The 18,221-nt window shown below is 42.7% G+C and overlaps 1 protein-coding gene across 2 annotated transcripts in view; it reads left to right on the top strand.

Moving 5' to 3' along the window:
• Nucleotides 1-395: 395 nt before the first annotated feature.
• The window catches only part of anks1b (ankyrin repeat and sterile alpha motif domain containing 1B), a 76,030-nt gene continuing 58,204 nt past the window's right edge, over nucleotides 396-18,221 (top strand). The window contains exons 1-3 of one of the 2 annotated variants that reach the window (XM_086058956.1): nucleotides 396-949; nucleotides 15,949-16,029; nucleotides 17,885-18,041. In XM_086058956.1, coding sequence (XP_085915082.1) covers nucleotides 819-949; nucleotides 15,949-16,029; nucleotides 17,885-18,041 — 369 coding nt within the window. In that variant the 5' untranslated portion in view covers nucleotides 396-818. The remainder of the gene's footprint in view (nucleotides 950-15,948; nucleotides 16,030-17,884; nucleotides 18,042-18,221) is intronic. The other variant, XM_086058955.1, reaches the window with a different exon arrangement.

Below are 18,221 nucleotides of genomic sequence, written 5' to 3'. Positions count from 1 at the left end.
AAATAACCGAGTATGCTTTCAAAATAGGACGAGAACTACGCGTAGGCCCATACAGATTGTTGCATTCTTGTAGAAGAAAAATATTGTCATTTGAGTTATTCAACTCAAAAATTAAATCCGCCAGAAAAACGCTTCAGTTAAAGCTTTAATATAGTATAAAATTGTTGAAATACTGGCAAATCATTACGGTTAGCCTGTTGGCTATCTAGCTAGCTCGTGTATAGTTTCATGTTATTTTATGTTCATGTTATTTAGCTAAATATATATTTAATAGAAACGTCTGAATAGTGTATTTTGTCGTTAACGTAATGTGCATATGCTAACACATCCGCTAAGCATATGATTTTGTAAACTTAAACCGGAACTTGCGTGTTTTCTGCACGTGACTTGACACCTGTCTGTACTTAGGGGGCACCGGCCAGTGCGGAAGGTTTGGCGGAGAGCGAGAGAAGGAAGAAAGACCGGGTAAGAGAGTCTCTTCCCAGGGTGGGCGCACACGCTTTCCACCTCCAGCTTGTCATCAGCTGGACAGGAGCGGGACCGGACCGGAGTGGAGGCTCGCTCGGGTGGTGGGGGAAGGCAAAGGTTGCGTCTTCGCGGCGGGATCCCCGGAGGAGGCACCGGAGCTCGGGAGTCTGGATGAACAGGGAGTACCGCGCACGGAGGGGGGGGACGCGCTCTGCAGCATCCGAGCGGGAGCACCAGCGGCATGCCCCCGCCGTGAAGCGAGCGTAAACGGAGGAGCGAGCGGGGCTTGATTTCATGGGCGATTGCGGTCGTCGCTGGCCCGGCGTCGTCGTGCAGCACTCGTGTCCGGGATGGGGAAGGAGCAGGAGCTGCTGGAGGCCGCCCGCACCGGGAACGTGGCCGTGGTGGAGAAGCTGCTGAGCGGCAAGAGGGGCTTGCTAGGCTCGGGCTCGGGTTCCATTCCGCTGCCCAACCTGCTGAGGTATGTTCTAAGCTCTCGGATGGAGAAACTGTTGCTTTTCAATCAAACAATGCTTCTTTTTTTGAGTTTTGATGTTTTTCTATGTTGACATCTTCGCCCTGCAATACAAGTAGAAAAAAAAAAGCCACTTACTTTGGTGCCCATATTGAAGAACAATGAATCCTTACCTGAACTAGAACCTCAAAGAGAGCCCTCAGGTGATTGGTGGTCCTCCTCCCACCCCTGCAGCATCTCCTCACCAGGGGACAGGTGATTAGGGAGATCAAAGCTGGGGGTGTGGGGTCCTCGGGCTCTCAACTATAGGGGCCACTATCCACCTCCAGGAGCCTTTTGAACCTTCTAATGACATTTCCCCATGAGATAAATGACATGAAAGTACGTAATCATCGTTTTCTCTTGTCAAATATTCTGCCTGCAATTCGTATTTTTGTTGTTGTAAACATGAAAAAAATATGTTATTATATTAGTTTTTTTTGTTTTTTTAATTAATTGGCCAATGAGTTGGTTATCTGTATTTTATTCTGCAAAATGTTGCAATTGACATCAACCGAAAAAAAATAAATAATCTTATCGGTCAGGCCCCACTTCATGACTATCGAGTGTTAGCTCGACAATTGGCTTTTCCATTTTGTGTTAGCATTAAGCTAGCGGAGGCATTCCTAGGGCAAAGTTCGTTGGTTGTTTAAAGACACAATGTGTCATTTTCCTTCTTTTATCTTTAGTTTGATCGTAGACTCCAACTGGAATTTGAAAAATTCTCAATCGGGGCATTCGTATCTCAAGGCATGACCGTAACTGGAATTCAGACACAATGGCTGGAGTTGATGGTTTAATTGCCCGAAGGTGATTTAGTTACTGTACACGCGCACGTGGGTGGGCCGCGTCGCTTTTTCCCATCTTAAGGCCTCTCTGCCGAGCAGCATTCCTGAGTCATGAGGCTCCGGCGCTTCGGCCAAAGCGAAAGCACGGCGAGCGCACCGGATACTCGCAACCAGAAAACCAACCGCTCGCATGCGGCAGGCGGGAAATCCATACGGGATGATGTCATGGCTCGTTTTCTCTCAGGGGTGACCTCAACTTGTTGCGCTTTGGCCGAAAAAGCGGCTCTGCCATTGACATTTCTCTCGGACTTACTGTTGATGTCAATAACACAGGCGTTATTGTTCCTGTGCAGATTAGTAGATTCAGGTGGCAAAAGCGGGTCTTGAAGTAGATGTGTTTGACATAGCTCAGTGTTATTGTTCCTGTACAACATTCAGATTCAAAGTGGACATTATATTAGGAAGAGTTTGGTGTTACTGTTACTGCAAATGCTAACTTTTAAGACTGAGTCACTAGTTGGGCATCTTTTTGAAAACCCTTTATTTTTCCTGTGCAAGTGCTAACTTTCAAAAATAGGGTGTAAAGTGGATGGATGCCTTTGTTGTTGTTGTTATCCAAACGCTAACTTTTAGTCTCCAGTTGGAGTAATTTCAGAACACGTTATTGTTCCAGGGCAAATGTTAGCGTTTAAAAATGGGTCTCGAAATGAATGATTTTTGAAAACTCCTGTTATTGTTCCTGTGCAAATGCTAACTTTTAAGAAATGGTAAAGAGGATGTAAATGTTCTTGTGTTCTTGTTCCTGTGGAAATGCCAACTTTTAAAAAGTGGAAGTTATTTTATTTTTTATTTTTTTAAATCTGTTATTATTACTGTGCAAATGCAAATCCTAAAAACTGGTTCTCAAAGTGGTTCTTTTCAAAAACTCTTGTAATGGTTCCTGTGCAAATGTTAACTCTTAAAAATGGATCTCAATGTGGCTGATTTGGAGAAAAGTTTGGCATTATTGTTCCTGTTCAAATGCTAACCTTTAAGTAGATTATCATTTGAGTCCCCCCCGAAGCATCTCCTCATTCATCGCACTCATATGGATGCAAATGAGTCATGACGGCGTGCAGATGTTAGCTTCACGCGTTCAGGGGAAGCCCGCTTTGTTAGCGTTCTTTTTTGTGGCGCACCCTCCTCCTCTTCCTCCTCCTCCTCCTCCTCCTCCTCCTCCTCCTCCTCCTCCTCCTCCTCCTCCTCCTCCTCTTTTGCAAACAACCAAGCTTTAAGTGAGTCCCCAGAGAAGACGAGCTCTCACACTCTTGTTCGCCCATGTTTGTACTTTTTCCTCCTCGGGGGGGTGGGCTGTGGCAAATGGAACTTAACTATTGCTAATAACAGGAAGAAGTATTTCACGTCCTGTGTCAGGCCCGACTAATCTACATGCCGGTGGTGACCTGCGTAACATCACTCAATTCCACGCCGCCCGCTTGATGGATGGCGCTAGTAAACGAGAGCTGTTATCATGGTGAAAAGGAACATGAGATGGAAGTCCTCCAGGCCCGACCTGACGGGACTGTTGTCGTTTAAGAAAATAAAAAAATAAATAAATCAAGTTCGGACCTGGAGATAATAACGCAAAATTGCTGTGATGGGTCTGATCAACAAAGTACTTCAAGTACAGCCTACTGATTATTGTTGACAAAAACAAGTAGTACCTATAACTGTCGATCCGACTAGTTGGGCCTGAAAGAATTGCACCTCTTGGGCTAAAGTCAATAAGCAAGACATACGGTATGTGAGTATCTGCAGTACGGGTGGAAGAAGGCATGTTTTTTCTGACGTCAAAGTCAGTGAGACTGGTCTGAGGCTTGTGTAACAAAACAGACCTGACCATTTAGGCAGCAAACTAGATGTGCCTGAATTAATTGCACCCGCAAGGCTATCAGACATATGTGAGCATCAGCGATGGGGATGAAAGAAGGCTTGATTTTTTTCCCCGTGTAAAATAAGTGTGACGGGTCTGATGAGGCTTGATTCACACAACAGCCTGTTTAGGCGGCAAACTAGTTCAGTTTGAATTAATTGCGCCCCGGTACTCAAATCCTTTAACTAAATGAATGTGAGCATCTATAGTAGGATTGGAAGACAGTACTTTTTACGCCATTAAATGTGTGCAACGGGTTTGACGTAAGACAAGACAGTAAGTGGTTATTGTTGACAAATATGAGTAGTGACGGTCAGTGAAGCAGATGTAAACACCACATTTTTGATATGCACTGCGGCCCGTTTAGGAATCAAACTAGTTGTGTCCATCTGCGTACGTGAATATCAGCAGTTGGGATGGAAGTGGTTTCATTATCCTTTCGACGGGTATGATACTTTGGAGCTAAACTCGTGTGTAAGCAAAACAAAGAATGTCCAGTCTACGTTTTTTTTGTTGACAAACATGAGCATGGGAACTTAATGACATGATTTTAGTTCATACCACAGCCCGTTTTGGCAGCAGGCGAGTCGTGCCTGAATTAATGTGCAACTGAAGTCCATCATCCAGACTTAATGAAGACACTTCAGGACCTCAGTGACACAAAACCCGACTGATCAAAAATCAATATATCATGCCCATCGTGGCGTTTGTCAGTTTATCACAATACAGTAACACGCCTTTTTGAACCTTGCTTCAACACGCATGCAGCACATTTCCTAGCAGTTAAATGTGCAGTTATCCTCTAACTCGCTTGGGCAATACACGTGAAATATGTGCGGGATTCATCTTTTCTTAAAACGAGGCATCAAATATTCATCTGCTGCTGAACTGCTCAATGAAAAATGGACCATTAATCATCCACCCGACTACACGTCGGTCTCGCCGAACGCTGAGAGTCGAGAATTTGCGCTAATGTTTTTGTAATGATCGGATCAAAGGACAAGACGGGCATGATAAATTGATTTTGGGTCGTGAAGGATTTCACATCACTATGGTTGTGTCTTTGTTAAAACTGGATTAAGCACTTCAGTGGCAGATTAAGTCGGCTCCAAAAAGTCTGCTGCCTAAATGGGCTGCAGGATGGCTAAAAACTGTGTTTTTATATGGTGGACTGACTGTTACTTGCTGCTTCTATTCATATTTCTCAACAATAATGTTTGTTGTAGTTGTGAAGACGTGTCAGACCCGACTGATTACAACCTATCTATGGTATACATGCAGGAGTAAATGATTTGTGCCCAATTAGATTTCTGCCTAAGCAGGCTGTTGGACGAATCAAAATCACATGGTTTCATCTGCTTGTCTGTTCCTGCACATGTTTAATTCAGGCTTAAATAACTTGCTGCCTAAACGGGCTGCAAGATCAAAATCAGGTGTTTGTATCTGCTGCAATGTTACTACCCAAACCCGTCTCACTAAATGATGATAATGAGGGGGTAGCTCAATTATTTCAGACCTAACCAGTTTGCCACCTAAACGGGCTGCTCTGCGAATCAGAAAAGGGTGTTTTCATCAGCTGGTCTGACTGCCTCCGCTTGTGTTTGTCAACAGTAATCACAAGGCTTGCCACTGGACTTGCTTTTGTTGTGATGCATTTGTTTAGCTCACAGCCTCAGACCCGTTTATTTTACATTGGGAAAACATACTTTTCTTTGCATTGCTACCCGTCTCCACAGCAGATGCTCATGTGTCAGCCGCTTATTCAGTTACGCGGCATATTCTTTTCGTCTTCCTCGCCTCCTGACTCGACGGGGTAGACACTGGAACTCCTGAGTAAGCAGTCTTGAGCACCCCTGCGGGCTTCAGTCTACACACTTAGCAGCTTTTTGTGCGTCTGTCATGTCTCTCATGCCCTTCCAGCATCCTACCTTTCTTCTTCGTCTCCCGTTCGCCTTCACTCAGGTGTTGTTAGGGAGTCCAACCAATTACATCCCCAGAACAGACAGATTCATTCTCTTTCGACTGACGAAACACTGTTTATTTTCGAAACTTTATCGACACCTTTGCCGCTAACGCTGCACTACGTTGTCTTGCTTTTTGTAACATGCCAAATTACATTTTGTCAATGAACCACATCACGTTTGGCCTTCTGCATTCAGGCCATCGCTATCCACAAAGTTCACGTTTCTCGTTAAAGCCTCATTGGATTGGTTCAGATTTGTAACATATTTCCAAAATAAAAACTCAGGAGCACTTAATTCAGGCCCGACTAGTTAGATGCTGCCTAAACGGTAATATTTATTTCCTGCTTCACCGCTGATTGAAAAATAGACCGTGTATCATCATTCAGCCAACATTGTGTGACTGCTGAGTCGTGCATCCACGCTAATGTTATTGTGACTCAAGTATGACTAGACGGGCATGATGTGATGTGATTTTAGCTAAGATTCCAGTGATGTGATTTTGTGTCTAGATTACATCTGGCTAGCGGACTAAAGTCGGAGGGGTGTGATTCATCCAGGCCCAGCTATAGTTCGCTGACTAAACGGGCTGCTGTTCAAATCAAAATCATGTGTGTTTAAGTGACTCTTAATAGGCTCATATATATGTACGTGATTGTCAACAATAATCACGAAAGTGCACTTACTTTTTTTTTGATTAAGCCCAACTAGTTTGATGCTTAAATGGGCTGCTGACTGAATTTTTTGATCCCATTGTTATTTGCCGCACAACCTCCTATTTGCCAACAGTAATCTGCAGCTTTGACTACAATGGCTCTGGCTCAGGCTATTTAGTGCCTAAACAGGCTGCCTGCTGTACAAATATTCTCCTTTAGCTATCATTAGGGTGACATGATCGGACTTCGCTGTTAAACTTGTAAACAAGTGTAGATCAGGCCTGACTAGCTTTCCATTGCCTAAAGGGGCTGCTGTAAAATCATGTTTTCACCTGTCTGATGTTAGGCTCATGTGCTCCAATTTGTCAATAATAATCAGTAAACTACGTTGCCTTCATTTTACTTGAGGGGCCCGCTAATTGGGTGCTGCCTAAATGGGCTGCTGTAAGAATCAAAATGAAGTTTTCACCAGGTCAATATTGACATTGATATATAACTTCTTTCCATTTTGCTATATTTATAAACAAGTGTAGCTCAGGCCCGACTAAACGTTGGCTGCAAAATCATGTTTTCACCTGTCTGTTTTCATATTCCTCGATATTAATCAGTTAGTTGAATTTACTTCCATTTAGTTAAGTTTAGCTCAGGCCCGACTAGTTTGCCATTTTGAAAGTAAACAAGTGAGTGTATAGTGCTATGTCATTTAAAAGAGTCGACTTGGGAGTGGAACCCAAAACATCATTTTTATCGCGTGTTGCGGATGTGAAGGCCCAACCGCCCCAACATCATCGTAAAGCGTGATTTACAACACAGACCTTGACTCATCATTCTCGCTACGCCCTGTTTCATTAGAATCAGCCCCCCCCCCCTCCAATCTGACCCCCCACCATTCCCGTCCCTCTGCCCTTTTCTATTCCTGCTGAGTCACTGCATGACCATTTGTGGCCTTCTGGCCCTGAGGGAGGTAAGAATGAGAGTGGACGGGGGGCGGGGCCATGCGGACCTTCATTTGAAAAAAAGCATACTTGACCTCGATGGAGGTCAACATTTCAATCAGGAGAATTTGTACGGAGCAATCAGCAACATTTTGGCTTACATTAAATTCTTAGGGCATGAGCCACATGCTGCTTCACAGATTATTCATTATTTTAATTTAAAAAAAAATGCTATTACGCATGGGCGAGTACCGATATCGGCCATATTTTAAGGGATCCGGTACTCATGGAGGCTGCCGATACCATTCACCAATACTTAAAAAAGCGGCTATTATTGTATTATATTTTATTTTGTATTTTTTTGTTAAGGTATTTTGTAATTATTTGATTGGATGTGTTTATATATATATATATATATATATATATATATATATATATATATATATATATATATATATATATATATATATATATATATAAAGAGAGACAGATAGATTATTTGTACTTTTTTGCATAATTTTTTTTTTTTAATTAGTATTCATGTTTTATTGTATTATATTTTATTTTGAAATGCATTTGACTGTTTTCTAACTAAAGCATTTCCTTTAGGCCTAATGACTTATTTTTTAAGACTTATTTTATGACTTATCTCATGTGCAACGAGCCACATGCTGCTTCACCATCCACCACGCACATTCCGTTTTGTATGCTAATTGTGGTTGTCAAACACGTTTTGTTGTTTGGCTTTGTTACTCGCAGTGTGCGAGCAGGCTAATGCATGTAATTGGGGCAGGTTGTCTTGCGGGGACTTTTTTTTTTTTTGGCAGCAAGCGCACCGCACCTCCCATGGAGCTTTTTTTTCTTCTTTTTGGGGCGGGGGGGGTGGGGGGTCTGCTAGCGGAAAAAGCTTTTGGAAAACGCTAGAGAGAATTCTCCGCAGGGTTTGGCAGACGCCGTTTCACTGTGAGCGAGATCATGTCTGCGTGCTTTTCGGTGCTGAAAATTGTCTTTTGTCTCATGTTTGTGGAAGAAGTTTGTGTCGGCGGAGTGGGAGGAATAAAGCTTCAGTAATGACGCCGCTGGCAACAAACACGGCTAAATAATAATCGGGTGGGTTTTTACGTCGAGGTATTTTGAATGAATCTGAATCCAAATTGTCCTCGTTGAGTGTTTGGAGGACATTTTGACCGCCACTCATTTTGAAGGCTGTTGCTAGCTGCTGCCGACTTAAGGCTGGTTTGCTCACAAAGCTCTTAAAGCTGCAGGGCGTGTTCTCTTTCGGGTCTTTTCTCTTACCTCCGGGCAGTGAGTCAGCACTTTTCTGAGTTGAGAGAGAGAGTGTGTGTGAGAGTTTATTCTTGGATGAGTTTGCTGTGGTAGAAGCTTTTGATTTAGTGATCTACAAATAGTGTGTGCGCACGTATGTGTGTGAGAGAGTGTGAGTTAGTGACACTGTGTGTGTGTGTGTGTGTGAAAATGTGAATATGTGAGAGTGCTTGATTGAGTGAGCACAAGCGAGTGCAAATGTGTGCGAGAGAGAGTGAGCAAGAGTAGTGTGAGTGAGTTTACCATGAGAATGTGAATAAGTGTATGTGTGTATGTTTGATCGGGGTGAGAGAGAGTAAGTGAGAGAGCGTGTGAGTTAGTGAGAGAGAGTAAGTGAGAGAGCGTGTGAGTTAGTGAGTGACACTGTGTGAAAATGTGTGAATGTGAGAGTGCATGATTATGTGAGCACAAGAGTGGGTGTGTGTGAGTGATTTTTCATGAGAGTGTGAATAAGAGTGTATGTTTTAGCGGAGTGAGACTGTGTGTATGAAAATGTGAAAGTGAGAGAGTGCTGAGAGTGCATGATTGAGAGCACAAGAGTGTGAGAGAGCGTGAGCATGAGTATGTGTGAGTGAGTTATGAGTGTAAAAAAGAGTGTATGTTTGAACGGAGTGAGAGAGGAAGTTAGAGAGTGAGTGTGTGAGAGAGCATGCAAGTGCATGACAGTGAGCAAAAGAGAGTGCCTATGTGCCTGTGAGTGAGAAAGAGTGTGAGAGAGTTTTCATGAGAGAAAGTATGTGAGACTTTGTGTGTGAAAATGAGAATGAGAGAGACGCAAGTGAGAGAGAATGTGTGATTGAGAACGAGTGTGCATGCAAAATTTGTGAGAGAGTGAGAATAAGAGTGTGTGTGGGTGAAGCAAGAGTGTGCATGAGAATGTGTGAGAGTAAATGGGTGTGTGTGGTGGGGGTTGCAATCTTTATCAGATTAGCGGTGCGCTGCAGGCGGGACAAATTCTAATCCTCCCGTCCTTCGCCTCGTCTCGGCTGGTCGCGCCGCCGACCTCCCCTCCTTGCCGTGTCAAATCGGAGGCCTCGGCACATCCGCCCATCGGTGATAACAACATGGCCGAGGGGTCCGCTGTCGCCGGCACGTGTTCGCTCGCCGCTCGGACGAAGGAAGGTTGAAGCCGCCGGCCGTGAATGAGAGCAACCAAGCGCTCGGGCCACGTTGACACAAAAACAATGGAGACAAAATTGCACAGTGGAAAAACAGCTGCATTACAGCTGTAATGCGCATGCCAGGCCAGTAGGTGGCGATGCAGTTACAATGTATTAAATGTCCGCACTATTAGCACAAATACTACGGTAAAGAAATCGTTTTAAAAAATGTGGTAACAAGTAATATTAGATCTAACGTAGCTTTTTGTTTGTATTTTTATTAATATATATATATTAAATATAATATAAATATAATTAATTTTTTGTTATTTTGTTTTTGTTTTTCTGACAGTATTTATTTTAATTTATTATTTTTGGGTTGATATTTGTTCATTTTATTTAGTAATATTTTAGATGTTTTCTATTTTATATTTATGCTGTTAACTTATTTACTGTATACAGATTGTATTTATTTTGGTTGAATTTATTTTGTAAATGAATTTTAATTCATATTTATGGATCTTGTCATTTGTTTGTTTTATTTTCGTTTGTATTCTTTTTGTTTGTATCTTATATTTTCATTCTTAGTTTTTTCATTTATTTTGTTTATTTTAAAAGGTCTATATATATATATATTTTTAAATGTTTTTATGTGGATATTCGCTTATTTTATTTGTAATATTTTAGGTTTTTATATGTTTAAATAAATATTTTTTACTTATTCTGCTATTTTACTTACTGTATTAGCTGGTTATAAATTATTTTATTTTGGTTTAATTTATTTTAATGTATTTTATATTTATAGATTTTGTTCTCGTTTATATATTTTATCATTTGCTTGCTTTTTCCCAATTTTCAAATACCCGCAAAAACTAAAACTGTGATACGCATGCCGTGCCAGTAGTGGGCGATATCTCTATCCCTGTGCACCTGTGCCACATTTTGAAGTTTTGATATTTGGAAGAAAATTCTCATTTTCTATTACACTTTCATAAAAAATAAAAAATAAACATTTTCAGGCCTCAAAATCTGCGTTTTCATGCAAACAAACCCCCAAAACAACAACAACAACAACAACAACAACGTTTCCCAATCAGCCGCCTGCTTTCCAATGGTAACGTGGCATCTTGCCTCGGCCACCTGTGCCTCCATCCCACCGACAAGACGGCAACATATGCCCGATCGTAGCCGCCATATTCCCGCTTCCCGCCCAAGTGCGGCCTGACATGCCGGATTGAATCACATGCTCCATATGAAGTGGGTCATATAGTAGGCGGTGTGCGAGCATCCATATGTTTCTGCATCTTTCATGAGCTTTGCCGTTCGGGCCTGATCTCCGTTCGGAAGTCTTCCCGGCTTGGCATTGACACCCCCCCTCGCCCCCTCCCTTCCTTCTCTTGTTAATTTGAAAGGGCAGCCAGCGAGCTAGCGAGCAGGGACGGAGTGCCCACGGGAGGGGGAGGGGGAGTGGGGGGTGTTGGTTGCAGAGAAGCTGGTGGTGGGAACCAGGAAGTGACAAGGCCAAAAGGGGGAAATACCCGCGAGACGCTTCTTCATCAAGCGGCAAACAGTTTTGCACTCTCGCTGCAGTGAACTAGCAGCAATAACAGGACAATTCTGAAATAATCTGCTCCTCAGCTACTTGTGAGCGTAATTTGGGGGCATCAAGGGGCATTCTTGCAATCGGTTTTGTTTTTCTTTGGTCTAATTAATGTAGGGCTGAAATGATTACTCTCATGTTTGATATAAATTGACAAATATGAAAACAATGGACATTTTCACTGCGATTATATTTAAGATTTAGTTTTTTAGTAAAAAAAAAAAAAATCGTAACTAGTTTTACTAGCTATCATTTTGTTTAAAATGCTTTAAAAAAAGAAAAAGAAAAAAAGATTGTGTTTAGTTTATGAAAATCTTTTATTTTCATGATTTTTGCTAACTATAATAACCCTGCTAGTGGGTTAGCTTGTTAACAGCCGGCCAACTCTTTGCTCTCATTCGCTGACACCCATGTCACTCACTAGTGTTGTGCCCAAAAATCGTTTCTCATAGGAATCGCGATTCTCATTTAGTACGATTCAGAATGGATTTTAAATAGCGCTGTTCATGTTGTACCCGATTTGGCCACTTAGGGGCAGTGTGGTTCCTCACGTTCTGATACACTGTTAAGTTGCAGCCATATTAGAGTAGAAGGAAAGTCACCATCAAGTTATTCCAATAAAAGTATTTTTTTTTTTTACAGTGCAGGAACAGCATATGCTGGTGAGTAATGTTAAGATGCTTCTCTGTGTAAACATTCCTGAAGCGTTTTGTATGAATGGCAGTTCTTTTAAGTGATAAATGTTCCTCGAGTAGCGCGCTAATTAGCATTAGCGAGCCAGACTGGAGTCGATCATGACGATTCTTTGCGCATCTTATAAACCGAAGCGGAAATCATCAGTCAAGCAAATCTATAGGGTTTATTCATTTGATCACAACGCTTTTTGGTCCATAGTGTGCCTTAAACGCGTTCACAGGACGGAGGTTGGTTTGTATACATTTCCCCTTAGCGAGATTTACCGCCGGCCGGGGTTCCTCCTAATGTTTTGATTCACGGCGTAACGTGACGCCTCTCCTGCCCGACCATGCGGCGCAGCCGTCACGGCAATGCCCGATGCCTCCCGGTGGCGTGTCATCGCAGGCCGTAAGTCACGCTGGGCGTTGTGCACGCGCGTTGTTTATGCTCCCCCGCCTTCCACAGGCACTTGACTTTATAGCGGCTGCCGTTGTGTATTTATAGTGGAGTGCAAGTTGGCGTTCGCTTGCAACACACCACAGGTAGCCTCTTTAAAAACGGCCTCTTGTGCTTTTCAGTGTTTTGTTTTGGTACCGAAGAGGACAGCGTGGAAAGATTCCGATTCAGCAAAAAAGGTGGCTTATTTGTTTGAGGTGCTGAGCATTTGTCGCTGATTCATCCCGGGACGGCAGGTTGCCATGGCGACGCGCGCCATCTGCGCCTGCGACGTTAGCGTGAGATAGCGAAGGTCTCCTTCCACGCCTTATATAGGCATTGTTCTTTGCTCGCCACTGGGCTGATGCCAAACACACGCACACACGCACGCGCGCACGCGCGCGCACACGAGCGTAAAACATAACAACATAGCGGGACTATAGGCAAGAGGAATCGGACGTTAATGTTTCTTTTCAGAGCTGTTTTGATGTCGCTAGTATCGCTTGGTCATATGTTTTGTTTTGTAGTTTGCAACTTACACTAAAACACCCGATAGGTCACTGGGTCACACGCGTAGGAGCATATTGCCAATGTATAAATGCATCAATAATGCTCCTCTGGGGGTTATTTATTGATCACCGCCAGCTCTGTGGAGTCAATCAGTGTGTATTTTTTAGAAATATACACACCGTACATGAGATCTTCTACGGCGGCCATTGTGAGATAATTCCCCGTGAATGGTCGCTCGTCAACTGGCAGTTAAGCACAGTGGGATGTTACAGTTCCTCTCGCTGTACTTTCAATTGCCTTTTGCCAATTCTGCCTTATGTTAGCTTAATTCTAACACAGAATGAAAAACTTAAAGCAACATACTCACGGGCATATTTTCTTTATCTTCTGCCAACAGAATTACTGCCATGCATATCTGTGTCTGTGCTATTCTGCCCTCTGGTGGCCAAGGTGTGCACAACAGATGGAGCAGCATTGCATTGAATTGAAGTAATAAATGAGAAAAAAAAGTTTTTGATCCAGAAGTAAAAAGTTAATATTTTGTCCAGATTTAATTCGATAACTTAATTATTTTTATGTACAATTAACTCATTCACTGCCATTGACGGTTAAAGACGTCAAAAATTCATTTTAACTATTTCTATTAATTTAAAAATGTTTTCTACTTTTGTTAACAAAAGTATGAAAACCTATATTTTTATTTAGAACAGATATAAAATTTGTGATTTCAAGTCATGCAATTAATTACGATAAAAAAATTTAATCGCCTGATGCAACTTAGATTATTAAAAATTCGGGGCGTCAGGCAATTAAAATTTTTAATTGTAATTAATCGCATGACTTCAATAGTTAACTCATGATTAATCACACATTTTATATCTGCTCTAAATGTACAATATTTTTTTTTCTAGGTTTTCATACTCTTGTTAACAAAAGTGGAAAAAATGTTAAACTAATAGAAATAGTTCAAATTAATTTTTGACGTGTATAGCCGTCAATGGCAGTGAATGAGTTAATACCTTTTTTTAAATTATTTTTTCCACTTGCTGTCGACTGAAGATGACATCACCTTTGCTGAGGAAGTAGGTAACGACCAATCATGGCTCAGTTTGCTCATCAAACCCAGAAAACAGGTGAGCCACGATTGGTCGTTACCGACTTCAGCACAGGTGATGTCATCTTTAGTCGACAGCAAGTGGCAAAACTAGTTTTAAAAGTATTAATTGTTCATGAAAAATAATGAAGTTATCACAATAATTATATTATTTGAATGTAATTTTGTTTTCTGGGAATGTTCCAATACTTTTTTCTGTTTCATTTGTTTCTCAACTCAAATACATATCCTGTCAGTGTTTTCCTCAAAAATGAATTTCACGCGCATGCAAATTTCCATACGGGCTGCAAAGTAGAATATTCATGCCCCAAAGCATGATGGGAATTGAAAGCCTTTGTGGGGTTTGACATCAAAGGACAGCTCCTGACTTTTATTTGAATACAGCGCACGTGTGTGAGTGTTTGTCACCTGGCGGGTCAAAAACAAGTCAGCCGACCTCTCCTGACAACAGGAAATGAAGCAAGGCCACTTCCTGTCTGTTGTTATCACCCCCTCACTCGCTCTACCCCAATTTGCCGCAGCCATCTCCTGCTCTTCGTTTTCAGAGGCAGAATCTTTGATTTAGTTTTTTTTGCGAGGAAGTTTGCAGCAATTACGAAGCTTTTGGCGGTTCCTCTTCCTCCTTTGTGCTCTTTGTTTTTTGTTTTTTTTCTTCCTTTAATGACAATTCGCTTCTATGAATTCAGGAACATGACAAGTGTTTGACTTTGATCGCTGGTAGGCTCATTTCACCGATCGTGCGAGGAACGGGTTCAAACAGGGGGCTACACCTGCCAAGTTTGACTCTGGCCTCCCTGTAAATAACAAGCACGTCACTTATGTTTGTTTATGGGGAATTTCTCAATTGACTGCTGTGTTTTAACTTTTAAAACACGCACGTGTGCGTGAGTGTTTGTTTTTCTAGGTGGCTACGAGCTACAATGAATCAGTGTTCCAATTAGCCCATAAGGTAAAAAATGTACTCAACGGCCACTCTATTAGGAACGCTAGCATGTTAGAGTTTCCCATCAAGGCATATTGACAATATTTGGCTGAATTAGGGCTGAAATAATAAATCCAATACCTCAAATAGTTCAATTACAAAATAAAGATGAAGCTTCTCTTCTCCATAGGTTTGCTGTGATCATTTTTCGCCAACAAGGTGACACTGTTAGCTAAAATAATGAAGCCAACCGCCAAGATGGTATCGTAACGCTATGGGACAGCTTTCAATCCATTATCGAACAATCGGTAAAAAAGTCACATTTATCACACACAACTGACTCTAAGGCATTTTTTCCGCTTAGCCAGTTAGCTGCCAGTTGCTAACCTGAACTCACCAAAGCCATCTCTACACTCTCATCTACCGACACCCACGTCACTCACCGGCCCAGACCTCACCTTTTTTAAAGGTCTAAAATTTTATAATGAAACATTTAATTACGCTGACTGACACGACGTCGCCGGCACGGATAGATTCACAAATGTTCATTTGTCATCCGTGGATCGATTGATGGAAGTTTCTCATCAGATAGCGTCGGCCGTTGCGGCGAGTGGCAATATTCCAAATGCTTTCCGTCTGATTGTTTCATTAGTTAAGTGAAGTCATGGCTTGTTAAGGTGCATTATGGGAAGGGAGACGTGTTGGCCCGTTGCCTCCGGGCTACTTCCTTAGCCTCCCTGATTAATCAAAACTAACAGTGCACATGTTACACACTACATTGAGGTCAGCTCACCTCATCTTGTTGTGCAAACATGTTTGTGTTGTTTTTTTTCTGACCTGTGGTGAGGCTGGAATTCAGCTCAAGTTCAAGTGAGGACATTTAGTTACAAAACCCAATTTTTTTTTTGTATTTTATGGACCAGAGTGGACACGCTGCGTTATGCCCGCTCAGCAAAAAAGTTGGTCAGTTTCTGCGCATGTGGGCCAATTTAGCTTCTTGTCTGTTCAAACCATGTGTCTGTGTCTCCCCAGCATGTGGAAGGGCCTCAACGTCAACTGCACGGACAGCTCGGGATACACGCCGCTGCATCACGCCGCGCTCAACGGACACAGGTACCGCTTCCCCAGCACACGCCGGCTTTGTGTGCGTTTGTGCGTTGTGACGTGCGGGGAAACATAAGCAGGGGACAATTAGTTCCGCCGCGAGCTCCGCCGCGTGATTGATAGGAAGCGAGAATAAAAGGGCACACGGCAGCATTCGCATTCCGTTCACGTTGTACCACACAAGTAAGACATTCTCACTCAGCTGGTAGCATTTGTAAAAGTAAAATGGCATCCTCTCATATCAGTTGAATGATTAACAGCAGAGTGAACGTTGAGATTGGTAGCAATCCAATTACAAAAGATGTCAGACAAGTCTGCTTATGGAAATGGCAAAAATTTACCTAAAATGGCTGCTTTCAACCAAAATGGCAGCCTTCGTGTGTCTTTTTCGGCATGGCTTCTTGAGACTTTTATGTGCGTCTGCTTGTGATAGGCATGCATAACAAACTTTATTTTGCTAAATTAAACTGGTTTGGGGGCTGGATTATTTTTTAATTTAATTTTTAATTTTTAATAAATGATCTTTTAGGTCCAACTGAGCAAATTGACCCTAAATTGGCTGCTTCAAACCAACATGGCAGACTTCCTGTGTCTTCTCGGGCATAGGTTCTTGAGACTTTTTCCTGGGTCTACTCATGGTAGACACACCTGCCAAATGTCATGTTGCTAGGTAAAACTGGCTTAAGGGGCTGATTTCTTTTTTTTCTTTTTTTCTTTTTACAAAATGCAGTTGGTCCAACAGTGCAAATTGACCCTAAATTGGCTGCTTCAAACCAACATGGCAGACTTCCTGTGTCTTCTCGGGCATAGGTTCTTGAGACTTTTTCCTGGGTCTACTCATGGTAGACACACCTGCCAAATGTCATGTTGCTAGGTAAAACTGGCTTAAGGGGCTGATTTCTTTTTTTTTTTTACAAAATGCAGTTGGTCCAACAGTGCAAATTGACCCGAAATTGGCTGCTTCAAACCAACATGGCAGACTTCCTGTGTCTTTTCGGGCATAGGTTCTTGAGACTTTTTCCTGGGTCTACTCATGGTAGACACACCTACCAAATTTCATGTTGCTAGGTAAAACTGGCTTAAGGGGCTGATTTCTTTTTTTTCTTTTTTTTTTTTTACAAAATGCAGTTGGTCCAACAGTGCAAATTGACCCGTAATTGGCTGCTTCAAACCAACATGGCAGACTTCCTGTGTCTTTTCGGGCATAGGTTCTTGAGACTTTTTCCTGGGTCTACTCATGGTAGACACACCTACCAAATTTCATGTTGCTAGGTAAAACTGGCTTTGGGGGCTGAATTTTCAAAATAATTCTCCAGAGTGCTTCTAAGCCCAGTTGGCAGCTTTCAAGCCAAATGTTGCTAATTGAAACTGGCTAATGTTCCGTTCCTCCAAACAACTCTTTGATAACACGCAGTCGCGGTGGCGCGGATTAGCCAGCCCGGATTCCCGGAGACGGAGGATTAGCGACATGTTTTGGGGGCAATTATGTGGATTTCCTGCTGCAGATCAACGGGTCAAAAGGGGGGGAAAAAAAGGAAGCTGCTTACAAAAGAAAACTGCAAATATTCATTTAGGGTTTTTTTGTCTCAGTGGTGCAGAGCGTCGTTCTGAATGATTGAAATTAGCAGCTCGTTAGTCGCCTCCTCCTCTTCGCCTGGTTTCCTCCGCTGACATTTGGAATGCAAATGAGCCGCCTCGGCTGGGGACTTCCTGTTAGGGAACGCCGACTGTGGTTAAATAGCCCCGCCGCTTGTTGATGTGATGACACGCTCTTATCTGGCTTTTCCGAGCGTGAGCGGCGCTGATGTGTAAACGCGACAAAAGTGAGCGTTTTTAACTTTCTTTTCTTGTTTCACGTCGCCAGGGAGGTGGTGCTGAAGCTGCTCCAGTTCGAGGCGTCCGCCAACGCCGCCGACAGCAAGGGCTGCGTCCCGCTGCACCTGGCCGCCTGGCGGGGCGACGTGGACATCGTGCGCATCCTCATCCGGCACGGGCCCTCTCGCTGCCAAGTCAACCAGCAGGTGAGCTCAAGAAAAATAAGTGCCTCCCTCCAAATAGGCGCCTCTGTTTTCGTCCATCGTCAGGATATATTTTTTTTATCGTAATTATCGATTACCCGATGGTGTCGCATATTAAATAAGGTATTCTCTCCTCTGATTCTTAGTCTGCTTTGCGTAAGAAAATAAATAAAGACCTATCCC

The sequence above is a fragment of the Leptonotus elevatus genome, chromosome 17, assembly GCF_054856555.1.
Source record: "Leptonotus elevatus isolate MCC_2025b chromosome 17, RoL_Lele_1.0, whole genome shotgun sequence".
Classification (NCBI taxonomy): domain Eukaryota; kingdom Metazoa; phylum Chordata; class Actinopteri; order Syngnathiformes; family Syngnathidae; genus Leptonotus; species Leptonotus elevatus.
This window is presented reverse-complemented; position numbering and strand designations above follow the sequence as displayed.